We start from the raw sequence: 25,785 nt of genomic DNA, 5'->3' as shown, positions 1-25,785 counted from the left end.
TAAAAGGCAAAAAATTGTGCTTCAAAAAGGTTTAAAATATAAAAATGTACAAGTCGAAGTACTTGATGATCATGTATACATGCAGAGGGGAGGATGTCTGATAAAGCTATAAGAAGATACGAAAAGTCATTCAATGTCAGAAATGGGTAATCAGTTTTATTTGCATTTCATTTACATTAGGACAGCTGAAAATTCTGCTGTAAGAAAAAAAAGGTAAATAAAGCAGTAGGTCCCTGCTAATTAGAGTAAACAATGATACTGTGGTATGTCCTGACTAATTCTACTGTAAAAAATTATCTTCTAGGAATAAACTAATTTAAAAACCATTTTAAAAGTCAGTCTGCAAACAACTGGTTCACCATATCAATTCTCAGTGTGAGAATGATGGACTGTTACAGAATTTTGCTGACACCGCTATGAAATCAATATGAAACCTTTCTTACAAGATAGTTCGAACGTTTCTAGCAGAAAACTGAGTGTAGTAGTGCGGGTCTAAAATACAAAGTGAGAAAGAAATCCTCTGAGGAAGGGAAATCTTTTGCACATAGACAAAGGCGAGACCATAGACCTTTAAAACTTCCTTTCAAAATTTAATACATCAAATAGGACACTTATACCCACAACCTAAGACGAACAATTACCAAGGAAAACACTGAGGGTCATCAAGATAATTAAAGAACTGAGGATAGGACGTCTTAAACAAAAAATTATGGTTTAGGAGCAGATTAACTGGAATGAACCAGTCTATAATTTTTAGCTCAAGTCTAAAATTAATACATCGCAATTTGAACAGATGTAGGCATCTTTTCTGCCAAAAGAACTAGAAATTCAGTATTTTAAGCAAAAATTATAATCCAGAAGTGACTGGATCAAGTCTTTTTTCAAGCGGTATCAGCTGTGCAATCATATAACATTTAAAATAAAAAATTACAACTTCCAGATTTCCACCAATTAATGTTGGCTAGCTACCAATGATTGAAGACACTTTTTCCTTGCTGTTATCACACATTATTCCAACTGCTTTCCGCATAACATAGAGATATCTCAACCAAATAGAAACAAACTAAATAACCATCAAGATTGTATGTAAAAAAAATAAACACTGAAAAGTAGTTAAAAAATTTACAAACACAATCGGAAATCACTTGATATACTGTACATTATATAAGGTAATCCAACACTTGCAGAGGAAAAATTATTTGTTTCATGCGACTCCCACCACAGGTGAAAAATTTAAGGCTTTATAAATGAATTAGTGAAAATAAAAGTAACCTAACGTAATAAACTCAAGATTTTTGAATCATAAAAAAAAAAAAATAAAATAAAATAAAAAATTCAAAACGATGTTTGACTTCAATTCTAAAAAACTTCAATTTGTCCAAGTAAGCTTCTTTACTTGTGCTAAAGGGCGGCTAATTCCCAAAAATTGGCTGGATAAAAACACAAGTTACCATGGGATAGAAATTGGAGAAAAAAGAACATAATTCTTATTATGAGCTGGCTAGTCGCAAAACGTGCAGGATGACCTCGTCCACTGATTGATTGTTGAGTAACAGTTTGACGGCTGAGTCATCGATGACCACGGTGAATAACAGTTTAGCATTTTCGCGAAGTCTGTCAGTGTATGCAATGTCTTCGTCAATAACCGGTTCATGACCGCATCGTCTGAAAAGTTCAAGAGAGAGTCATTAAAAATTTGCAGGAAATTTTTTGAGTTTAATAAGACATTAAATAAAAATTAAAAATCTTATCACTGTTGGAAACTTAGTGAGAAGCAACTAAAATTGTAAAAAAACTTCATTATAAAAACATTGCTAAGGTTATAACCACAAAGATACCATGGCACCAACAATGAGGAAATATTTTTATTAATTTTTTTTTCCTGACACAGTAATAAGGATATGGTATATAATGACATAAAATAAATACACAAAAATAGCCGGAATAATTTAACACAAACAAACAATAAAATGGGAAACCAAGGCTAGAAAACAAAACAAAATGCCTGGGACGTTTCGGGATGCTTTAAACTCCCTTTTAGATCAGGAAACAATAATACAGTAATATTAATATAAAATAAAAACTTTTGGACCCCCATGCGTGATGAAACGTCTCAGGCAATTTGTTTGTTTTCCAGACTTGGTTTCCCATTTTCTTGTGTTTGTTTTTGTACGACATAATAATGAGACGAGTTTGATAGGGATAAGAGGAAAAAAGAAATAAGAAGAGTCAAAAGGTTTAAAGTACCTGATAACAGATTCAAGGAGTCTGTCCACAGGCGTGTCTGGCCAGCCGAACGCCTTGAGGGTAGTTTCATCAACCAGCAAGTACAAAAGCTCTCGAACAGAGTCCGCAAGAGTAGGCTCTTCTGGCAATGTGGGCTCCTTGAAGGCAGCTGGTCCGAGCGGATCTTTTTCAACTTGGTTCTCGCTGGCAGCAAACAGGAGCTGAGCCTGGAGTTTCTTCTTCTCGGCTTCAGCCATGATCTCTTCTAACATGTCTCGGTGCTTGCTTCGCATGTGGCGCAGAAGACAATCCTGCCGGATGAAAGCACGACCACACTCGTCACAAGAGCGTGGTGGCTCCTGAAAAATAAAGATAAACGGTTTCGTCAGCGTTTGAAGAGTAAAACATGGGAGAGAGGACTGTTTTTAGTGGAATGTAACTTGATATAAATTAAGAGCACGAAAAAAATCCGTTTGAGGGCTGCGTTTTTCAGAGCTTCAGAAATTTGGTTGCATTTCGCAAAATCTGTGGATTCTATACTCAGATCTCTTTTTCCACTTGTGAATGATGTTTAAACAAATTTACAATTCATACTTTGAATTAACTTGTTCACGGAGAAATCTTACCTTAGTATGAGTGAGCAAATGAATTTTCAATGATGACTTCATAGCAAAGCTTTTATCGCAGATAGGACATCTGTGCGCTGAAAAAAGAAGGCATCCGATTAGTTCAATGAGATTCCACTAAGGCAATTGGTACAATTGGTCAATCAGAGGCGAATTATTGCCTCATTTCTTTCAGGCGGGAATAATTGTTTAATTCAAGAAAAAATTTGGTGGGACTTCAAGGAATGTTCAAGATTTAACACTAACCTGGCATCATTAGGTCTCAATTGCGTTCATTAAACAAAATGTGAACTTTCAATCTTTTTACACATGGAGGATGCCATTTATACAATACTTGTAGGTAAGTTACTGAGAGACATGACTCTTGAAAAATATATTCCTATATTCCTCATGAGACAATTACTACAAATTCTGCGGTATGAGAAAAATTAATTTTGCAATCCGAAACAATTATGTCATACATCACTCTAAAAGACTGCTACAAAATTTAGAAAATGAAACCACCTTGCATTGAATGATAAGATCATTGAAAATCGCCTACGGTTATCAAACCAATACAGTAAATGTTGATCGAAAAATCAAATACCTCCCAGAGAGCAAATATATGTGATTAAAACTATTATTCCTGACACTTGTGTCATTTTCTTTGACATTTCCTGGTTTTCATTGACTACAGGTTACGACCTTCTTAAAATTACCTCACACTTCCCAGGGACTCATTTAAGTATGACCAAACGAACATTTTCTGATTTTTGACCCTCCTCCCCTTACAGTGCTAATTTGTACGTTCCATTGAAAGATGATGATCCTTCACCCAACGGTGCAATGCATAGTACTGAAAGGACCCTATGGTACTTGTAGCTGTAGAAAAAAACTAGTAACCAGCCATCCCTTGAACTTTCAGAGAGACTATTCAGGACTCAAAGGAAACAAAAACAAGTTTAATCTGGAATAAGGCTGAGAAGTTCTTACTTTGAGAGGTAGAATTCATAATTATTATTGAAACTTCATTGATAACTGTGGGCCTTCTTAACAGGGAAAATAGGATTGAGGAAAATTCAGATCTCACAGATTGCCTTTGTTCAAGTATGGATCGATTGCTTACCTTTGACACCTGAGTGGAGAACTTGATGACGGGCCAGATCTTCCTTCCGCACGAAGGTTCTCTGACAGTCAGTTTCTTCACACACGAATGGTTTAGCACCTTCGTGGATGTATTTCACGTGCAAGTCCAGACGTGATTTACGATTGAACGCTTTTCCACAGTAATCGCAGGTAAAACCATTCTCACCTTTTGAGAAAAAAAAGAGGTGATTAGCGACTCATTACGTATTTAATTCTGCGCTTTTTGAATTCACATGTCAGGAAAAAATAACAGAGAACTAGGAGACAGACAATGTGAGAAAATACCATCAACCCTTGTCAAACCTTTCCCCTCTTAGTAGAGTGTGCAAAGAACGATTTCACATCACAATCAGCTAAAAAGTGGTACAATAGTACCGTCAGTTGGTCTAACATGAGCCGGTTTTTGACTTTGAGGCTTTGCATTTTTGCAGTAATTTTTTTTTTCATGCAATCAATTTTTGTTGTAGATCAGTCCCACATAGAAGAGTAAGAATAGCCCATTGAAAAAATTTTCCAGCAAACTGGGTATTTTTTAAAAACAAAAAATTGAGGTGGCTCATGTTACCTGCAAGGTGGGGTAACATGAGCCACCCTATTGTTTTTAAATTAAAGGCACATGTAAGCCTACTATAGGCTTACATGAGCCTCCCAAAAGTTTTTTAAAAAAAAAATTGAGTTACAAAACATTAAAAACCAGGCTAAAAACGTACAAAACTTTAATTTTCCTACAATTTACGTCAAATTTCAGGCAAAGAAATACATTTAACATCTAAAACCTTGTGACTAACAGGAAATCATTTAACAATCAATAGCACTAAGTTACTTTAAAGGCACACCGACAAGACATGTGGGACCTAAAGTCAAGAGAGATCAGTCAAAGGTTCTTAAAAAGTATATATATAGTAGTATTTTGGGCTACGTTAGATTCACTTTTATTTATAGTAGTATATATATAAGTATAAAATTAATATTGACTTTAATTTTAATTTTTGGAACTTTTTGGCTTTGTTTTCCCCTCAAAATGATGTGGACTCAGCACCATTTCTCTACCTTGTTACATACAGTTCGGGCCACTTCTTAGTGTTTTTTTCTTTTTTTTTTCTTATATAAGTATATATAGAATACAAGTCTTAAAAAGACGAACAGTAAATATGAAAGATACGTGAAGGATTTGATTTATGCTCTAAAGGAATGCTAATTTTACTAAGAATGTATCATGAAAACCATTACTGTATAGATTGTTCCTGGAAGACTTGCGAAAATTGGGTGGCTCAAGTTACCTCCAACATTCCCAAAGTTTGGTTTTTCCAAAAAAAATCGGTCAAAAACTAAAATGTTCAAAATCCAATGCATGGGCATGAAAGTTGGAGGTATTTGTGAGGTTCGGCAACCGGCGAAATTATTCTGTGATTATCGATAGTCACTTTTCAAGGAGGTTAGTTTCAGAGATAGAAAAAGGGGCAAAAAATTCTAAAAACTAAATAATTTATAAAAATTTCTTATCGATGGAAAAATGTGTCTCTTTACCATTGAAATTCCGCCAAGACACGCCACTATCACATCATGTTGTTGTTTCCGTTGTTTACTATCGCGACAGTGCTGCCACAGGCAAGAGAAAAAAAAATCCCCAAACGGCTCATGTTACCCCCGAGGCTCATGTTAGACCAACTGACGGTACTATCGAGTTAATATTGCAAAGATCGACACTCATACTTTACTCTGGCGTTTAAAATTCTGACGCATGTTTTGTCCTAAAATTTGTGGCTTTCGAAGGACTAAACTACCCAGGCACTAAGCTAAGAAATAGTCTAGCACCCTTAGCAGGAGGAAAAAGAAAATGTTCAGTTATGGTTCTTGTAATACTGAGTTACAGCCAAAAGTTAATTATTGAATGAATTCACTCAAAAATTTTAGGACTTTCAAGGTACCCATCCTTGACCAAATCTAACCACCGGATAAACAGAATAGCTAAGGACCTACCAGTGTGGTGGAAAACGTGAGCACGAAGCTGAGATGCCTGGATGAAGCTCTTGCCACAGAAGTGACACGCATGTGGCTTGTTGCTTGAATGAGTTTTCATGTGGCGATTTAAAGTTTCCTTGGCTGCAAACTTTGCTGTGCACTGAAAAAATTAGTAAGAAATTGGTGAGATAAATTCTTGACTTCCTAGGGTGCGATTCCTTTCCATTGTGAAATTTTGCAGAAAAAAGTTTTTAGAGCTTTATTTATGCCTTGCCTAGGGGCCTTTAAGATCAGTTGTTCTAATCTTTAAACAGACTGATGAATGGAATATGCCTAGATTTGTTTCAATGGGACAAAAAACGAACAACACTAGAACATTTGAAAACCGACAAAATGTGATTTTGCACAATAAGTTCTAGATGATCACATGATTAGTCGAAGAAGTCTCCATTCTAAATAATATTTGTTTTCTCATATTTACTGCAAAAATTATTCATCTGACTGGTACTTGCCAGGTGCAATTTGATTCGCTTAGTTTAATTTTACCAATTTTGGTCCCATGACTTAATTTTTTTTTCTTGATCGAATTTACGAAAGTTCAATTTTATAGATTGTATTGCTGTCTAATTTCAGGAGATTTTGGGCTATGCCTGTTCATTTTTCTGCTTATTTCATACAGAATCTGACAGTATATCTGACAAAATTCTAGCTTTTAATTAGATTTAAATATTAAGGAAGATCTTCGCAAATACTTACTTGTTTGCACTCGTATGGACGTTCTCCTGTATGCTTACGCCTGTGTTTTTTCATAGCACCACTTGAAGGGAATCGTTTGGGACAGAAGTCACACACATAAGGTCGCTCACCTGAACAGAAAAATTCAATCAGTAATGCCTCTCAAACTTTCGATTGGAATTTCCTGATATCAAGGAAAATAAATTTACAATAAAATAAGCAAACTTTAGGCATGAACGAATTAGATATGTTCAACAGGTTTCAAACATCTTTAGTTGAAATTTCAAAGAAGTGTAAACTGACTAATGACACATTGCATGCGTCGCCATTGACCAGCACTGATAGTGCATGCAGGTCGTTGTTAACAATCCATATTCTCGTTTTTGGAGTTCTATAACTATTTAAGAAAAGAATGATTCGTTGCATGATACTAGTATAAAAAGCTCCATTTATTTGTACAGTTTCAGGGGTGTACATCTTGAATGGTCAAAACAATAAAAATAAATAGACGAGTAAATTCAGAGCGTTTAACATAAACAAATTAAAGTGACAGGAGGATAAAAAATACCTGTGTGAGTCCTACGATGGATGTGAAGGAGGGTAGTTCCATAGAACTCTTTGTCACAATGCTCACAAACGTAACGCTTTTTCCGCTTTGTCTGACCAGCGTGAGCACGGAGATGTTCTCTCAAGTTATCTTTACGATTGAACGTTCTTCCACATACCTGGGAAAATAAATAATTTGATATATAAGCGTAATGTTCCGTTTTCATACATTTACTTTTTCATACGTAAATGTACCTTATTAGAAGTATCTCTAGACTTATATCAATTGGTTCCATCTATTTGTTTACTGTTTACTGTCCGCTTTATTGAGTTGTTTTTTACTTCTTGCCCATTTTACAAAGTTTGCCAAGAATTTGGAGAAAAAATATCTAAAGACACAGCCTCTCGACTCAAAAACTCAGGAGCACTACAACTGCCCGGATGAATGAATACACTAAAAGCGCAACCTGTATGAGAGAAATGGCCGTTTGAACAAGGCTTACCTGGCATGGGTATGTAGGACGTTCAGTTCCATCACAGCCAGTTTGTAAGTTGTGACGAATCAAATGGTACTTGCGACTGAACTCTTTGTGACAGCAAGGACATTGAACAGGCTTCAATCCTGAAAAAAAAGGGCACATTAATTATTTATTGGACAAAAATTAAAGTGTGATATTCTGAGTTTCTAATTTTATACCCTCTCTAAAGGTCCATTGTCTCCTCAGAAATCGTCAACTAAATCAGTTTTAAACAGGCTGTCTCTTTTGCTTTTTCCTTTCTCTTTACCCAAATTTTAGGTGCTACAAGTCAATCACTACAGATTTTCACAAGTTACTGAGGACAGTTTTTAATTTTCATGAATTGAATTAAAAATAGGGAGTCATCATTAGTATGATCATGACAAAGCGACCCAGCTTCTGCTTACATCTTGGACAGTATGAACTACTTCATCAAGGCACTCCTACATTTTGATGCTTTGAAAACAAGTCCTGGTATCTTCAGCAGTGTTTCAAAATGTTTTAAATTTTACTTTTTTGAAGAGAGATAAGCCATTTCTATAGCTTGAAATTCATACAGAATTTATCTGCTGACAGATTGAAAAAATTCAAGGAAATTTTAAAGAAATTACACCAACTGGTTCATCAAAGAAAAAATAAAGTATGACTGACAGTCTGGAGTGGTTTCACATTTTGGCCATCGATTAGCTACACGATAAAAAGTTTTAATTTATTGAGTGGTTAATTTTAGGCTTGTAATTAATTAAAATCCATCAAAAGGGAAAGAAGGAAATATAATGAGACTTACCAGTGTGAGTGTACATATGACGAGCAAGGGTACCCTTGTCTGGGCAACGAGCATCGCACTCGGGGCAGGCGTAGGTTTCACCCTCGTTATGAATAACTCTCCTGTGACGCTCCAAACTGGATTTCAACTTGAAGAATTTTTCGCAATCAGTACATTCAAATTCACCTTGCTGAAAAAAGGCATCCACGCACACGATTAATTTTACCCATCAGATGGTTTAATGTTTTTACTGAGAATGTAATGACTTGGTAGGTTTATGTCTTGCTTTAAGTTAAATGACGTATTGATGGTGAAACTACCGGACCCTGTATATCGTTTGCGGCTATAAAAATCTTTGCTCCCATTTAATTTTTTTGGAGGAGAGCAAATCAATATCATTCCTAGAAGTTTTCTGTGCTTAGAGAAGAAAACTCGTTTAAGATAGAGAGCTAGATAGGTAGTCTGCAACGTCGCAAACCAAGATACACGCCTGGTGGTTTCACCATTGATATAGTTTATTACTTTTGCTCCCTTTCAGCAAGAGCCTTGCTATGGTATTTACAATGGTTACTAGGATGGTAAAATAGGGTTTTTGAGGGTCTCAAACAGCATACTTATTCTCATCTTTTTATCTAATTTCAGGGTGCTGAGAGCGTATTAAAATTGATCATTTCACCACTTTCTCACTTTTACATCCACAAATACTATGCATTTGACTACCTGTGATAGAGCTGAATAATTCTTTGAAAATATTTTATATAAAATTCAGGAATACAAAATCGATAAAAACATAGTACATACTCGGTGAGCAGTGTCATTGTCTTCTCCACAGCAGTGGCATTTTCCGTCAATAAAAGGTTTTCGGTCAATTTCTGAAAAAAATAAAAAAGAAATTAATTGAAGTAAACCGTGAAAGCTTTGGCTATGGTGACTCACCGACTGCTTTTGTGCTAAGATGGTAAAATTTAGAGTAAGGAAGTTCAATCCAAACAAAAGTTTCATTCTTTAAATGTTGGTGATCTCTCCTTCATTTAGAAATAAGGCTTGAGGAGATTCGAAAACTTGAAGCACTTTTTAAAATTCAAATGAAGATGAAATTTTCACGTTATTATTGAACTTGTTAGCCAACTTGATTCAGTTTATTTTTCCCGCTGGGCACAGAAAACAAGTAGAAACATGACAAATCAAGGTGGCTGCAGACTATAAGTGGTAGTAACGATGCGATTTTAGGGCCACATTTCATTTAGTTCACAATGAATATATCATGACTCACAGGTAGCGCTCATATCACTCTGCCTCTGAAAAGGAACTCAACTGATTTATACCATAATGCTGGCAAATGTTCTAATAAACATGGGCAAAAGCAGTTAGAACAATATTCGTTTAAATACTGTTTCTGTCCCTGTTTACAAGATATTGAATGCTGAATTCCCAATAGAGGAGCAAGTATAGAACGAACTTAAAAGCTAATGTAACAAAAAAAAACCAAGTTTTTCAAATTGAAGATTGAGTGCAATAGCAACTACATTACCTGTTTGGTTATTGGCCGCTGTGTCAAAAGGAAGCATGTAAGGGTCTTCAGGGTTCGGGTCCCCCAAACCATCAAATGCATCTTCTTCAGCTTGCTGTGCGCGTTTTTCTTCCAACATCATTTGTTCTTTAATGGGACATGCTCTCGCATGACGTTTCAATCCCTGCGCAAAATGAAGGACTTGAGATAAAGTTTTCAGGACAAAACTAAAATGAAAAGCTTGAATAACGAAAGTATCAATTCACTTGTGCTTAATCAATGAACTTCCCAAAAAAAATACAATGTAGTCAACTTTCTTGCGGAGAGAACGGAATCATGCCTACACTAACTTATTAACTGCCACCCATCTTCCACAATACTTAGCTAGGCAGCCACTGATGTGAAGGGTGCTGCCTGAAAGAATCTGAATGTAAATTATTTTATCATTTTTGGCATACAAGAGGAGAATCTTGATCAGTCTCAAGCATATATCCAAGTCTGCAGCAATTAATGCGCATTTCAAAATTTACAGCAGACAAAAGATTTACAAAAGCAATCCAAAAGATAAACAAATGTACAAATACGAACATCATATATGAAAAACGAAACTATATGGATGTTTATTTGCTTCACACTTACCGGAACAGTGTTAAATGCTCGCCCACAATCACAAACATTGACCAGTAAAGGTGGTTCTTGCTTGGTGCTTGTTTCGCGCAGCGGATCACTGGCAGGCTCAAGTGGTGTAAGGTCACCGTTAGATTCCGGAACTTCCATTTCTGCATCTCCGGTTTCATCCTCGCCCTCGTTTTCACCATCTATTTCGCCCTCCATTTCACCAACATTGTCTTCCTCACCCTCCAATTCCCCGTTTTCCATTGTTGGAGCATCGATGTCTTCCTCTTCATCTTCTCCAGGGATGACTGTTGGACAAAAATAAAATGCGAAATAAAAATTCTGCTATTGCTACTTTGAATTGGTTTAGTACTGTATATTGAAGTGTAGAATCTTCCTTACAGCTAATTGTGAGTTTAAAAAAAGGAAGTGTTTGATCCAAAAAAATGTTTGTTACTATTTCTTGAGTGCTTTGATAAATATATATCCTGGGCTGTTCCTATAGATTAAGCTTACTTTAATTCATGTTCTTGACTGGTGAATGGTCCATCAAAACCGTATCTACAATTTAGAATTTGCGGTACAGAGTCCCTCTACATGGTGGCCTAATTTTTATACTTTAGGACACCATTATGATCTGTAGAAACACTGAGGCTCCTGGATGAGAATATGTAGGACACAAAATGTTTCTTTGATATAATTTATAATTGTAATTCTAGGAGCATATTTAGTCCAATTCAGACTGTCCATTTATGTATTTGACAAGAAGTTGAATAAAAAGTTGAACGCAGAAAAAGCTGAATGAAAAGTCGCACACAAAAAGGTTTGATTCCATTACTGTTGCCGAGTGATATCATCATGAAATTAGACATTGACATTTTGCTATTTCTATTAGCTTCCAGTTTGCAAAGATACAACTTCAGGATATTGGTTCGAAGATGGCCTTCTGAAGTTTGCTTTGAAAGTGACTAGAGATTTGAGTTTCCATGAGACTTTTAATCTTGGTGTTGCATTTTTGTGTTAGTATAACACATTCCAACTTTTCATCCAACAAAAGAGGAAGAAAAATCAAGTGAAAAGTTTGACCGTATGAATTGGGCTTAATCACCTAAGTAATTTAGGTTAAAATTTCTTGCAACTTTCAGATAAGTACATTAAATTATTTCCTTTCAAAAAAAAAGAATTTTTTTATTTAAGTTTTAAAAAAATTAATGCTTACCAGTGATTGAAATATTAGGAGGTGAGGGAGCTCGCGGTAGAGATACTTCTTTCTTCTTTTCTGAAAATTTAAAATGAGAAAAAAAAAATAAAATTAATGTCAAAAGAAAAGATAATATGGCCAAGGCAACAACTGATTACGAGTTCATTTTTTGACTTGTGAGAGAAAAATGGAGAATGACTACTTGGCAAGGGAAAAGGGGGAAATAAACGTTATCAAAATTTTCAGAGGATATTTTTAATCTAAGGCAAATCTTTAAAGGTTTGCAATTAATGCTGCATTTTGAAACTTATTTTCAAGTTATACAAATTGTGTTTTGATACTGGGGGACATGACAGTTTTTGAGTGTGAACTGAAAAAGAACATTTTGAGTAGAGAAGAGAAAATAATGTCAAAAAAGGATTAAAGTTGGATATTTGTACTATAACGGAAAAAAAATAAATTAGAGGTGAAAGAACGGTGTAATTTGATAACACAAAATTAGTGGTTTCACCATTGGATCGAGGCATAAGATAATATTAAACATGGAGAACAAACTACAATACTTGAGGGATTTTGTTTAAATTCTCACCTTTAGAAATGCCCAAACTATTTCTAGAGTAGGTCTTGATAGGCTTTTTCTTGGGAGAGTTACTCGGCACCAGAGAAATCTCCATCTTGGCCTGAAACAAAAATAGAGTCAGAACGATTATTTAAACGCAGAAATGAATCAAGTCCAAAAATGAATGAGGATTGGCTCTTCAACTAATCATATGCATCAATTCAGAGGCAAATTTTGAAGTTGATTTCATTATTAATGAGACAGCAAACAGTTACTGGTTGACCGCATCTGAGATAAATTATGGTAGCTCTCTGTGATGTCAGTTAGTAATTCCAAAATTTTGATTTGTTGAGCCTTGAGGTGACAGAGAAGTGTGCATCAGAGATATAGAGGTGTTGTCGGCTAAGTTGACCATTGTTAACTTTTGGTTCGCAAGCGTATTCGTGTCACTCCTATCCACATAAAAACATCCGACTCTCGCAGAAGCAAGAACACAAGCTTAGATAAGTTTTTAAATACGTTCAAACCTTGTAACACTTTAATTTTTAGCCACACAGGAATCACAACCATATCAAAGTCGCGAATCATAGATGATAGGTAGTTTTTTTTACGATACGATCATGAGACGGATGTTTAAAAGTGAATAGTAGCAAACGCTACTTTGCACAGAGGCCTAAATTAGTTGTCTACACTTGCAAACCGAAAGTAAACAATAGTCAACTTTTCTGACGACACCTCTAAGACATACTTCCACTGACAGTCTGCAGATACTTGAGGTTTGCATTTTATATAATTATCTCAATAAAATACCATAAAAACGAATGGCTGTCATGAGGGCTTCATACAGCTTGAGCTAATCCTCACAACTGGTAAACTGAGCTTAACTGGTAAGCGAGCTTATGGAATTATAAGAATCCTCGCAAGGTTTCCTTGTCGGTGGTTTGGACAAATGTCAATCTCTGATTAGCTCAGTACTGGCACCAGTCAACAGGGTAATACATTGCACCACTGATAAGTTGGGATAAAAACAATATTTGATTTTCGTCCCTTCATACGATGAGCGAACTCTCGTCACCAAAGAGCAAGGCCAAATATCGACAACGGTGCCCCATAACCCATGAGATGGTAAAAAACGTTGTTTTATGTTCTTACAAGAATTAGAAAACACCAAACCATGGTTCAGAAAAGAGAAACTTTGGTGAAAGGAGTCTGATCGTACAATACTCGGAAGAATCTGATTATCCACCATATCACGTTAGAGTGGGTCAGGGTAATTTAATGGGGACGATAGAGCGTCAAGGTTGGGAAGAAAATGGGCCCGTTACTGAACGAAATGGATCAAAGGGAATTATACACTTGTTCATCGGAAATATGAAGCTTTCCACAAAAACTAGGACTTTTGGAGGGAATGTGCATCCTACAAAAGCAAGATGACCGTCAGCAAAGAGCTGAGGATTGCGTTCCAGCCGGAAAAATGTGATTCAGAACAAAGTTGCCTCTACATTCCCTGAGAGTGCATTTAAAAGTATTCCGAATGCAGGTGGAAAGATTAGTAAAACTTTTAAAATGAGAAAATGGAATGATCATAATGAAAGCAATAAATCCAGAGTGGAAATTACATAATGGCTTCCACAATAATAGCTAGATACCTAGTGTTGGAAAATTTTATGAAATTACTGCTCCCAGAAGCATCGTTGGCTCATGTTATTAACTGTTGTAAGAAAAATTAAATTGATAAGATAATGTCTGCTAGTACCAGCAAGAATGATGTTTGAATACGATCTGTGGCTCACAAACGAAGTGCTCTTGCCTATCTTCCAGGATTTTGCACGGGAGAGGCCATTGTAGGCGAAGGCTAGCAACATTTGCGCACGGCGGTAGGAATATTCTACAAAATTTGCAAAGTGTTACTTACGCTTTAATCAATTTGTGGACGGTGTAGAATTTTGAGAAACTAAATTCGACACAGGATGAGGAAAAACCATTAATAAAATCAAAATCGGCTTACGCTACCCCTGAAAGAGACAACTTACGCGTCAGTCAAGCAATATGGCGGACTATTATTCAGGCGCAGCATGGCAGCCGAAGTGCGGTTGGCTGTTGACGAAAAATTGGAATGGAGCATCGACCAATCAGAGCGTGACTTCGGTCTTCGGCCCGGCAAAATCATGGCATCATTTGCATTCAAATGAGCGCAAAATCTACGCCTGGTGCACGGATAAAACTGATTAAAATTAATTGTTCGGAGAAATAAAACTTTACTTGATATAATTTGTGGGAGTATGGATAGTTTAATGAAACCACTTTTGACATTTCATCCAATTGGCAACACCAACTGAAAAAAAAAAATTATAAAATCCCACAGGCAGCATCACTTCCCTACGAGTTACATCCACCCCTCGGTGAAATCTTCTTATATTTTGTTGGAGATTAAGTGAACGTTTACTTAAAATTTAAAAAATATTATTTAATTTTTCTTGGTCAAAATAAAAAGTGATCTAACAACTTGATTCTGTAATTCCTTGTATCGTTTTGACTAAATGGCGAAAAATATTTGATGGTGTGAATCAGAGTAAGGATAAAGACGTCAAAAAATGTTGAGGAGTTTTAAACAAGTACTAAACTGAAAAATGTTGAGCTTAGGAGATCAGAGCACATGGTAACCGTGAGAGCAGGAGATGCTAGCAAGCACGGACTACTTACTGATTTTATACTTGATGCCTTTTGTTTGCTAGTCACGAAGCCAAAAAATACTTACCTACCTCAGTTTAGTGGCTTCAATTTTTGCACTTAAAAATATAATGTTTTCTTTTTAAAGTTTTGAACTCAGCTTTTTATAGAGGTCATCCAAAAGTTATGGCTCACCTTATTTATTAAAGAAAATATCAGCGACCAATATGCAACACCGCGATTGAAAAACCTACTTGTTGCAATCAAGTCTAACTGTCTTTTATTAAAAAGGACCCAACTTTTTCAGCTCTGCAGTTGATTCCTGCACATAGCTTGGTGCTTTAACTCTTGTGTTTACGCTCTTATTGTTAGTTCCTTTTGGATAATGATGTCTCATCATAGTTCACAAAATATGTGTATCAGTCCTTGGTGGAGTTTTAGAGAAGAGCTGATGGAATTTCCATACACCTAAGACTATTCTTGAACAGTGCATAAAATGATGGCTTTCCTTACAAATTTTTGGGGGGAAAAAAATGAAGAAAGGAGCAGAGGTGGATCCATCAATTTGGCAACACTGGATTTCCTCCATTTAAATCTATGTTAAATAATTGACTCGTGTTGGAGCACCTGGCCCCTTCGAGAATTGATTCATTTTCATAGGTTTAAATGAGAAAAAAACAATTTTGCCAATTTGCTGGATCCGCTGATGGAAGGAACACATTCCAATAGAATGTTGGTAAACAGCCATAAGTTATCAGCATGAGGAAAACAAAATTCATCAGTGACAGAATAACGCTCTTGCAGCAGGCATTGACAACTATCGGCAAGAAGTTATACTTGCTTAGATATAGACAGTGAAACTGCAAAAATGCATATCCTGGTAGCAGTGTTTGGAAATCATCGCTCCTATTTTAATTTTTAAAAGGAAACCAAACCATCATCATGACTTGAAATTTTCACAAAATATACTTCACCCAGGGAAGAAAAATTACTGTAGTTTTGAAGAAATGATAGTTTTCCATCAAGAAAGTAAAGTATGACATGAAGTATTCAACAATTATATCTGCAGAAAATTCAACATTATGTACAGAGGAAAAGGGGAAAATTAATTTATAAATGATGTTTCAAATTTTTGTTTTGGAGCTAGTGAAAGGTAAGCGAATCTGAGAATATTTTGATTTCACTAGAAATAAAGAAAATAACAAAGCATTTTGGTAATTAATTTTATTTTATTTCTGGTTTACTAGGTGTTAGGTTGAAATAAAGTACACAAAGGTATGTACAAAAAGAATATAGAAAAATTAATACAAATTTATAAAAAATAACTGGACTTGAGGTCTAAGCAATGACGTTCTAACAGAACATTGAAAAATTGACAGGGATTGACAAACAATTTTCTGACTATCCCTTCATTTGTCTTGGAACAAAAGGTATGTCCTAGAAAGAAAATAAAAATATTAACACAGTGTTTTACAGCTCAATCGCAACTTTATCTTTGAGAAGGACAGTATAAAACTGGATTATTCAGAAAGGTGTTGTGAATACACGATGGGAAAAAATCCTACAGACCATCTGAAATTATTCTAAAATGCATCAAAAATGTTTTTTCAGTTCCTCAATTTGTATGAATGATGATGAAAACACTTGAAGTACGGTTTTAATTGGAGGACATTGATCATCTGAACAGCTTGCATGGGGCTGTAGTGTAGTTGGATTCACAAATCTTAAAAACATCAAACTTGAATAAAAAAACTTGATGCCTTAAAGGTAAAGACCCTCAGGACTTCCTTCTTTCTTTCGATAAAGTACACTTTCCTTCGATTTCTTGAAATCCTCATTCGTGACTTTCATCCTCCTTTCACGGAGAGCTAAGAGACCAGCTTCAGTACATATTGCCTGCAACAGAGAATTAGAAATAAAATTAGATCAATTAAGTGCATATTGCAAGACATACAGGACCCGGTTTTATAAAATGACTGATTTATCTTACATTGTGTAAAAAAATTAGTGGCTTCGCTTTTGCAAAATGGTGTTGCATGCTAGATTTTTTCAGACTTTTTTGGGTCAAAAGGACGACTAAATAAGGTAATTTAACCATTCTGATATATGCATGCGTCTTCTTCAAAATTTTACTTTGAGCACAATTCATGCGACGAAGTTTACTGAAAATAACTCCTATCCAAGATATTAACCCTTTTATTTCCCCCCTGTTGAAAAAATTGAAAATCCTGCTCACAAGAAAACCCAGAGTCTATGAAAATGAAATGCCATAATAGTTTTGACAGACCTCTAAAAAGAGCATTGTTTCTCTCCTGCCCCATGTTGTGTAAAATGTTAACAATATCAGCAGCTGAGCGGAAATGCCGAGACTGAGGTTGCTATATTTTCTGCAGAGACTGTTACAGTGATATTTTGTGTCACTCAACTCATGAAATGAAGGTTTTTTTTTTTTTTTGTGAGTAGGAAGTTTGAGTTTATGCATAAAAAAATGATAATATCTTGGTTTGGAGTTACTTTCAATAATTTTGGTTTCACAGATCTAGTTCTGCGTGAAATTTTGATGAGAAAACATTCAGCACAGTGCTTAAATTCGTAACTTGTCCAGTGATTCATTTTGAACTTATTTTTTGTTGCATTTTTGAGTCGCAATAGTTGGCTACCCAATGTCTTGTCATGCCTTTGTGACATACATCATTTTAAGATCCTGAAATAAGTGCAGGAATGCTCGAAATGCAATATTCAAATTAAATCTCACAAATAAATCTAACTTTTGACTTTTTAACTGAGTTGTTGTCTTATATTTTTAAATTTTTAAATTCTCAATTGAAATACGTCTTAATTGAAATGTCATTTGATTTAATTAACTAATCGCATTGGAAGTTTATTTTGTTGTTGTTTTAAGTGAGAGCATCAAAATTACCTTAATATCAGCTCCAGACAGATCATCTTTGGCCATGATCAGCTCTTGCAAGTTTACACCTTCAGCTACAGTCATGCGAGATGTGTGAATGTTGAATATTCTGCGCTTGGTCTTCTCATCTGGCAGAGGGAATTCTATTTTTCGGTCGATACGACCAGGACGAATCAATGCTGGATCAAGAGTTTCTATACGATTTGTTGCCATAACAACCTGAGTTCAGAAAAATTTCAAATTCAGTACAAACATTGATGAAAAATCAACTTTAAAGGAACATTTCAAGTGAATTAAGTCTTAAATACAAAACCAGTCTCCAGCCTGCAGTGCGGCAGTTCAATGACTAAGACTGAAATAATAATCTCTAAATGTTGATAACACATAGCTTCAGCTTAAAGTTAGAGATATTGGCTAAGATGAGAATGGGCTGGCGACAGATATCATAGGATCATATTCCAATGTTTGAAGCTTAAAGATCAATTATTACGTAACATAACGTTTAAAAGGAACCAACTACTATTGGCTCATCTGTAAAAGCGCCTAACTGGGCAGAGACATTAATAGTATATAGAAGGGTCCGAAAACTTTTTGATCATGCAATGTTACAATCAGTCACATTCGAAAATAGGTAGATTCTGATAACAGGTTTCACAAAGGAGAAGCTAAGCAAAAAAGTCAAAAATAGCATGTTTTCGTCAAAATCATGAATACAGTTGCATTTTTTTGGGTAAAACGCAGTAAAAACTGCGTAATTTATGCTGAATGGCAGCAATTTCCCCTTGCAAAAAACTCATCACTTTAAAGTTTTTGAGGAAAAAGGGGTTTTTGCGAAGGGAAGGTTAATTTGACAAATAGGAAGGTCAAGGACTTTCTTCATCTCTAATCACACATGTTGTTTCTGAGAGAAGCCAAATAAAGTTGAATTTTTTCATATTGATGCAAAAAAGAACTAAGAGGCGCATAAATGTAACAGATAAATTAGATTCGGGTAATATTGTCCATAAACACTTCTAGTTGATGATGTAGAAAATAAAGAACCACTTACTTTGACATCTCCACGAGAATCAAAACCATCCAGCTGATTCAGAAGCTCAAGCATAGTACGTTGAATTTCTCTTTCCCCACCTGAATTCGAATCATAACGCTTGGTACCTACAGCGTCAATTTCATCAATGAAGACAATGGATGGCGCATGTTCTTCCGCTACTCTGAATAATTCTCTGACTAATTTTGGACCGTCTCCCTGTGAGGTAAAACCAAATGCATAAGTCGATATGAATTGAGCAAGACATCTTTTTTTTTAAACTAATCAAGTGGGTGCATCTTCAGAATTTGGACAAGATGGTGGAGTGACATACATGAAAGGGATCGTTCAAAAACGATGCGATTCATGGTGACTCCAAAGTATCACCTTATGACATTGCCTTGGAAACACCACCACTCATGAACAATTCAAAAAAAGCTCATATATATGGTTGCAATTGAAACACAATTCTAACATTATGTGTAAGAGACAGGTGGAAAGCAAAAGAGGAGGTACATAAAAAATTGCTCTTTGATTTCAGCTTACTTCTTAAAGTACCCTGACTTTCCCTGAATATTTATGCTTTTCCCTGACTCAAAAATTGTCTCATTCCCGGACCTCTGAGAAAAGTTTTCTCCTTGTTTCCCCTTGAAATACACTACCTTCTGCTAAACTGTGGACAAAATTTCCTTATTCAAAGGTCAAATAATAGATAAAGGCATTCAGTAACTGGTTAAAAGATGATAAGCTTTAAAAATAACCACAGAAATAAGCAGTTGGAGGGTCTGTAATACATTATATTGATTGGTAGAGGTGTCAGAAATTCCCTGACTTTTGCCCAAACGTTACAAATCCTGTCTTTTCCTAATTTTCCTGGTTTTCTAGACCACCAGCAATCCTGAGTTATCATGAAAATGCAAGTCACTTTCTTATTTTTTGGCTAGAAATCTGATTCTCTGAGTTTTCTCGCTTTTCATTGTGGAAGCAATCCTGATCCGGGGTTGCCACAAAATTTAGAAAATGAAATTCCCTGACATTTCCCTGACACATTTTGGTGAAATTCCTGGACAATTGAAGATGTGATGGATGGTTAAGAAGGCATAATTGATAGGGCTGTGCGAATATTCGCAATTCCGACTATTCGCTTCGTCTGCCTCGCGCACTATTCGCAAATTGGGAATAATCGCACCGTCGCGAATATTGAATTTTTGAACTGACATTTTTAAATATTTGCGCTGTACCGAGGAATGAATTTTCAAATATTCGCGCCATCAAAAATAACGAATTTCCGAGTGGCAATCGTGAAACGTTGCGAGAACCTGCGCAAGGCTTCCGCTTCCACTCGAGACATCGCGAACGGCGGATCTCCTTTGATCTTTACCGACTTTGCCGAGTTTACGAACAGCGAGCGTGATTGCGATTGGGGGATTAAGCAAAGAGCCCAAATTAAGGATGGAAAGACACAGAAATTTCTGAAGTTGAAAAAAAAAGTTCATAAACACATTTTTATTTTTTATTTACAGCGAAAAAAATAAAATACTAAAATGTGTCTAGTGATCCTTCGATACTAGCTTGACTGCCCGCGCAGTTACCTTCAAATCCTGGAAATGCATACGTAACTGCAGGGACAGTCAAGCCAGCATCCAGGGATCTTCGAACAAATTCTTAACAGCCTAGGCTACTATCATAGCATTTCATTGTTTTCTGTGTAGACGTATGAGCAAATGGAAAATTCTTAAAAATTGGTCACATTTTTTTTGTCAACTTTTGTAATATTCGCGAATTTTCACACTTGAAAAAATCATTTCCAATTATTCGTTTTACTATTCGTAGCTGTGAATAAATGACTTAAATTATTCGTTATTTGCTTCGCTATTCGCGAATAGTTGCCGAAATTATTCGCTATTCGCTTCGTTCGGAAAATTCACTATTCGCACAGCCCTAATAATTGAAAATAGTTTTCACGCAAAATTCCTTGTCCAAAATCTCGAGCCCATTCTAGAAAGCAAATTAAGGTGATTTAACAAATTTTCCCTGACTTTTTAAAATTCCCTGACATTTCCCAGTTTTTCCTGACTGTGGCAACCCTGTCCCTGGCAGAAGATTTCTACAAATCTTTGATCACAATTAAGATTAACTTTAATACGCAATACAATGCAGAATTTAGCAGGCTCTGTCGGGTTACAACTTACCAGGTATTTCTGGATGAGCTCGGAGCCGACAACTCTTAAGAAAGTTGCAGATGTTTGGTTCGCTACAGCTTTGGCCAGGAGTGTCTTGCCAGTGCCAGGGGGTCCATACAGTATCACACCTTTTGGAGGCTTGATGCCCATTTCCTCATAGTATTCCGGGTGAGTTAGAGGCAGCTCCACTGACTCTTTGATTTCTTGAATTTGTTGGTCTAGACCTCCAATGTCAGCATAGGTTTCTTGAGGAGCTTTTTCTAATTTCATCACCGTCACCATGGGATCTGTGTCATCTGACAGAACACCAACTACGGCGTGCACCTGAGATGAGGATAAATTAGTAACTATGATTAGATTTTGCTTCAATGATTTTTCAAAGAGTTCTGATCCCTAAGGGTGCAGGAATTCAGAATGAGCCAACAAATGGCCCTTATCAATACTCCTTAAATACTTTAGTCAATGCAACTTTTCCCTGATTTTTTAATTATCGAGCTCTTTTATGGCCTCTTTGTTAAAAATCAATTTATACTCTGGGATAAGAATGCTCCATACCGCCCACACTTAAATGACCTGATGCAAAAGCTTTTGATGTCCATTTTCTCACCTAGATCTTGTTTGCCCCCTGATCTTTTAGTTATTAAGACTCCTGTGGGTTCGGAGATTTGAGTTGCAGGGGTTTTAACGTTTGGTGATGGATTTAAAGTCTCAAGGACAGTACTTAATTTCTGAAATTGTCCTGGCTCGTGCATATTTTGACAGTTTTTTCAAGATTAGAAAAAATGGCTGATAGCAGTAATTGAGGCACTGGATGCGATGGGCACTTCTCAGTTGCAGTGTTTCAGGGTATCCTCTAATGTTTCATTCATTGTAAAGAAAGTGAATGCATCCATTCCACTAAAAATTTCACTGAATATTCCTTATGATTCTCCAATTTTCTATGGAAAGAATTCTGGCAAAATCACTCATTAAATTCTTCTCCAAGAGATTAATTAGCAACAGAGATTCTGAAACACTGCAATCGAGAAGTGCCCTTTTCACATCCAGTGCCTCAATTGTACTTAGCTGCATCAATGGTAAATACATACACTATGCACAAAGAGATTGCTTCATTTACATAAGTCTAAAATATTAACGAAAAAGAAAAGAAGGAGGAAAAAATGTTTCTGTAGGAAAACTATGATTAATAGAATTCATAAAATGGCTGATTGGAATGAGGTCTCTCAACTACTTTATAGACTATGAATCTGCGACCACAACTTCTTTCGACTTGATTGAATAAAGGCCAGGCAGCAATTTACTACCCAAGAGCTGAAAACGAGCATACCTTGTGATTAAGTAACACGGAACATCCAGGCTCCAGTTGATCCTTATCGACAAAAGATAATATACTGACATAGTGTTCACTTCCTACAGATGTTGACACGATGGCATGATTGTCATCAATAATTTCTTCAAGAGTTCCGACGGACATTGGCGTTCCTCTTAAATCATCTACTTTTGATCTTTCCTCCTGTTATGGTGAAAAAATAACGAACAATTAAGACTGGTTTCAGTAATGGAAAAAATCAGCATTTTGAAAAAAAACATGAACATCTCAGAAACTCATGTCTTGGATACTCAGAATTTTGAAATTAAAATTTTGGATACGTAAAACATACTTACAACTTTAAAACTCATAAAGGTTCTCTACTGAATTTCTTTAGAGCTTTATTTTCTCTAAATCTTTTCTTGAGGAAAAATTCTCATCTTTATGAATAAGAGATTCAAAACATGGTTAGATGCTGATGGGTTAACCTACCTCATTTTTTTCTTCTTGAGGTTTCAATCTCTCCTGATTGCGGATATATTCTTCTTCCATCAATAAGTAATCCTTAATCCTTTCTAATTTCAACTGCTTCAGCCTACATTTCGTATGAGGGGTGACTGAAAAAAAGGAAAGATATTAAATAGACAGTAGTCAATTTGAGTGAATGGAAATGTGAGACTCATAATCGTAGTCCCTCTAAGGAGTGCGTTTTCATTCATATTTGAAAACATTTTTTTTTTTTTTTACTGTTGCTTAAATTAACATCTAAATTAGTTTTTTTATCGTTTATTTCTGTTAAATTTTTGTAGTTTGAGTCCGTGATTATAGTTATGTTATTTTGTTTGTGTTGTTTTCCTTGGTTGCACCACCCACAACAAGTTCTTACTTGAAGGGTGGTGGGATGTATTTATTTTTATTTTTTATGAAATCTTGTTAAAATTGGCTGTGTTATTCATGTACACTTACTTGAAGTGAAATAAACATATTTGAATTTGAGTGGAGAAAGTTCCAAAACGCGGATTGTTTGCTTCAATTTGGCACTTTCACCTCACAGTTACGTATCCAATTTGCTTTATGGCTGATTACCCCATTTCATAGCTAGCAAAATGCTTGATTTCACAGTGAAACATGGAAATTTTCCCATTCTTTAAACACATTGAGCAAAGAAAAAGTCATCATTTTTAAATTTGTCTTACATTAACAACGATTCTAGGATTGCGAGCTCTATTTCTGACACCAAGTACAACAGGAGATGTAGGCGTTTGAATGACAAACATATTGTATGACAATTTTAGGAGTTGTGAGAAGAAATAACAGCATTTCTTCCCCCCACTTTGCAAATCACAACTTCAAAACAGAGACTTAGCGGAACAATTTGTTTGCGGTTTTCATCAGGGGTGCAGCAAGTTTTTTGCCTTCTCATTGCGGTCCACATAAGACTTGTGCGTTTCACTCTTTCCTTCGTATAAAAGAGCGCACTTCACTAATATCCTTCGCAAAAGAAAGCGTATTACACGGTTTCCTAGGCAAAAAGCTATGCATTTAGCTGGTTTATGCTTTCTGCTTTCACATTTTTTTTGTTTTTCCAGGTACCTTCACATTTTTTTGCCCCTTTTCAGATGCCTTCACATTTGCTCCGCGATCCGCCAGTCCAGCACTTTCTGTAGAGCTCCTGCATCGTATGTTCAGACAAACGTCAATCTCCGATTAGCTCTGAATTCGCACCACTCAACAGGTTTATACATGTAGTCAGGTGGCACCGCTGGTGAATGGTGACATAAACAATACTTTGACATTTGTCTCAACATACGATGCGTGAGCTCTACTCCTGGTTTGCATGAGCATTGGTGACACAATGTAATACAGCTCAAGAAAGAAAAGAGGAGACATACGGCACATTAATTTGAACGCATCAATCATCAGTTGGCCCATTGGTCGCCACATAAATTTTTGTTGAATATTGCTTTTTTTGGTGTGATATGTGTCTCTTCTTTTGTTTCCCCAATTCTAGTGCTTAATATATTCAGGACGGGAGAATAGTCCATTTTCAGCCGAAGCGAGTACCAACTTTTATTAGAAGTTACTCTAGTTATAAAACAGTGACATGAGCACATGAGTCTTGGTGATAAGTTGCAACTCTTACGCCGAACAAAGTAACTGACCACTCCTACAGACCTTCATTTTCTATTTATCAAAGGACTTTTTTCACAATGTCATGGTGTGCCCTATATCCATTGTAAAAGGAAAAGATGAATTCTACAGTTTCTGGGAATAAGTAAAGGGAGCCAAACTTACCTTGCGGCAACTTGGTGGCAGCATCTGGACCCTTAGCTTTGCGCTTCTTCTTACCGACTCTTGTGGGGATTGGAGGTTCATACTTCTTCTTTTTATCCTTGTCATCTTTCTTCTCACCACCGCTGCCACTACCGGCACTCTGGCCTTGACCCTGAATAAAAATTAGATGCAAAAAGAATTAGTTTAGAGAATCACTAGCTCCAATTGTAGTAGCCAAGTTTTACCTAGGCTCTCGTGGGATCTTGACTGTTCAGAGACTACGGTGGCAATGTCCAGCAACAAAGTGTTACTTAAATAGGAGTTAAACACCTCTAATTGCAAAGAAATTATAGCAAGATAAAAATTAGTTGAGAAAATTGTCATAGGAGCTATCTACTTCTTCAATGATAAAAGTCTTGAATTATATTGATGGGTGCATACGTAGGATAGAATTCGAGACACACGCTGCGTTACTCAGTCGTTTAGGATTTAGACTCTGTTATACAAGGGAACGGTACCGGATCTATTCTACATAGGATTATGAAAGTTCCGAAACATATGATGATCTAAAAGGGGCTATCAAATTATAAAATTAGTATGTTTGGAAGGAAATGGGTCTTATCAGGCCATAGACCATGGCATGCTAGAGTTCAGTTAATCAGTTGGAAAACTTGTAGATCCCATACATTTTCGAAGAAAATGCTTTGCTAGAATGATTTGTGAATAAAATTGTAGAATACGCTTACCATGGTGGGACTCAAAGATTAAAAATTAATTAACTAAATAGGAAATAAAATTGCAAGTCACTGAAAATGGATTGGCAACAAAACAAAACACAGTGGGCTTATCATAGAGGTACTACTCCAGAAGAGGGGCTCAATATTAGTCACTAGAGAGCGCTTCAATGCCAGTTGCTGATAACCAATAGAAATCCATTATATCTGTTTTGCGCTAAAAATACCCAATGAAAAACCTTCAAAATTGTCTATGATTTGATTTTATCTTCTGATTGGTCGAATTCA

The 25,785-nt window shown here is 36.0% G+C and overlaps 2 protein-coding genes across 2 annotated transcripts; both read right to left on the bottom strand.

The window, feature by feature from the left end:
- Nucleotides 1-134: 134 nt before the first annotated feature.
- On the bottom strand, nt 135-14,462 carry LOC109034075 (uncharacterized). Its single transcript, XM_019047015.2, has 15 exons — nt 14,305-14,462; nt 12,420-12,510; nt 11,849-11,908; nt 10,654-10,937; nt 10,036-10,198; nt 9,306-9,376; nt 8,526-8,694; nt 7,724-7,842; nt 7,243-7,399; nt 6,696-6,805; nt 5,958-6,099; nt 3,958-4,143; nt 2,853-2,929; nt 2,248-2,585; nt 135-1,665 (listed from the first exon to the last, which is right to left on the bottom strand). Exons 2-15 carry the CDS (start codon nt 12,502-12,504, stop codon nt 1,491-1,493), a joined length of 2,136 nt encoding a protein of 711 aa, XP_018902560.1. The 5' UTR covers nt 12,505-12,510; nt 14,305-14,462; the 3' UTR covers nt 135-1,490.
- A 1,806-nt stretch (nt 14,463-16,268) lies between these two features.
- On the bottom strand, nt 16,269-25,651 carry Rpt2 (26S proteasome regulatory subunit Rpt2). The gene is made up of 8 exons (XM_019047263.2): nt 25,510-25,651; nt 24,785-24,935; nt 22,982-23,106; nt 22,508-22,693; nt 21,190-21,504; nt 19,019-19,216; nt 17,980-18,189; nt 16,269-16,955 (listed from the first exon to the last, which is right to left on the bottom strand). The coding sequence occupies exons 1-8, from the start codon at nt 25,510-25,512 to the stop codon at nt 16,821-16,823; spliced, it is 1,323 nt and encodes a 440-aa protein (XP_018902808.1). The 5' UTR covers nt 25,513-25,651; the 3' UTR covers nt 16,269-16,820.
- Between the last annotated feature and the right edge of the window lie 134 nt (nt 25,652-25,785).

Source organism: Bemisia tabaci, chromosome 8 (assembly GCF_918797505.1).
Source record: "Bemisia tabaci chromosome 8, PGI_BMITA_v3".
Lineage (NCBI taxonomy): Eukaryota > Metazoa > Arthropoda > Insecta > Hemiptera > Aleyrodidae > Bemisia > Bemisia tabaci.
The sequence above is the reverse complement of the archived record's forward strand: the minus strand, read 5'-3'. Positions and strand labels throughout refer to the sequence as shown.

What these genes read in the sequence shown, in the direction of transcription:
- LOC109034075 (XM_019047015.2), bottom strand. Translation starts at nt 12,504, where the DNA reads ATGGAGATTTCTCTGGTGCCGAGTAACTCTCCCAAGAAAAAGCCTATC. An exon ending in TCCTAATATTTCAATCACTG is followed by an intron (nt 10,938 to 11,848) that starts GTAAGCATTAAT and finishes TTTGTCCAACAG; the next exon opens with TCATCCCTGGAGAAGATGAA. An exon ending in GTCCTACATACCCATGCCAG is followed by an intron (nt 7,400 to 7,723) that starts GTAAGCCTTGTT and finishes TTATTTTCCCAG; the next exon opens with GTATGTGGAAGAACGTTCAA.
- Rpt2 (XM_019047263.2), bottom strand. An exon ending in TGCCACCAAGTTGCCGCAAG is followed by an intron (nt 23,107 to 24,784) that starts GTAAGTTTGGCT and finishes CCTTTTTTTCAG; the next exon opens with TCACCCCTCATACGAAATGT. An exon ending in CCGTGTTACTTAATCACAAG is followed by an intron (nt 21,505 to 22,507) that starts GTATGCTCGTTT and finishes TCCTCATCTCAG; the next exon opens with GTGCACGCCGTAGTTGGTGT.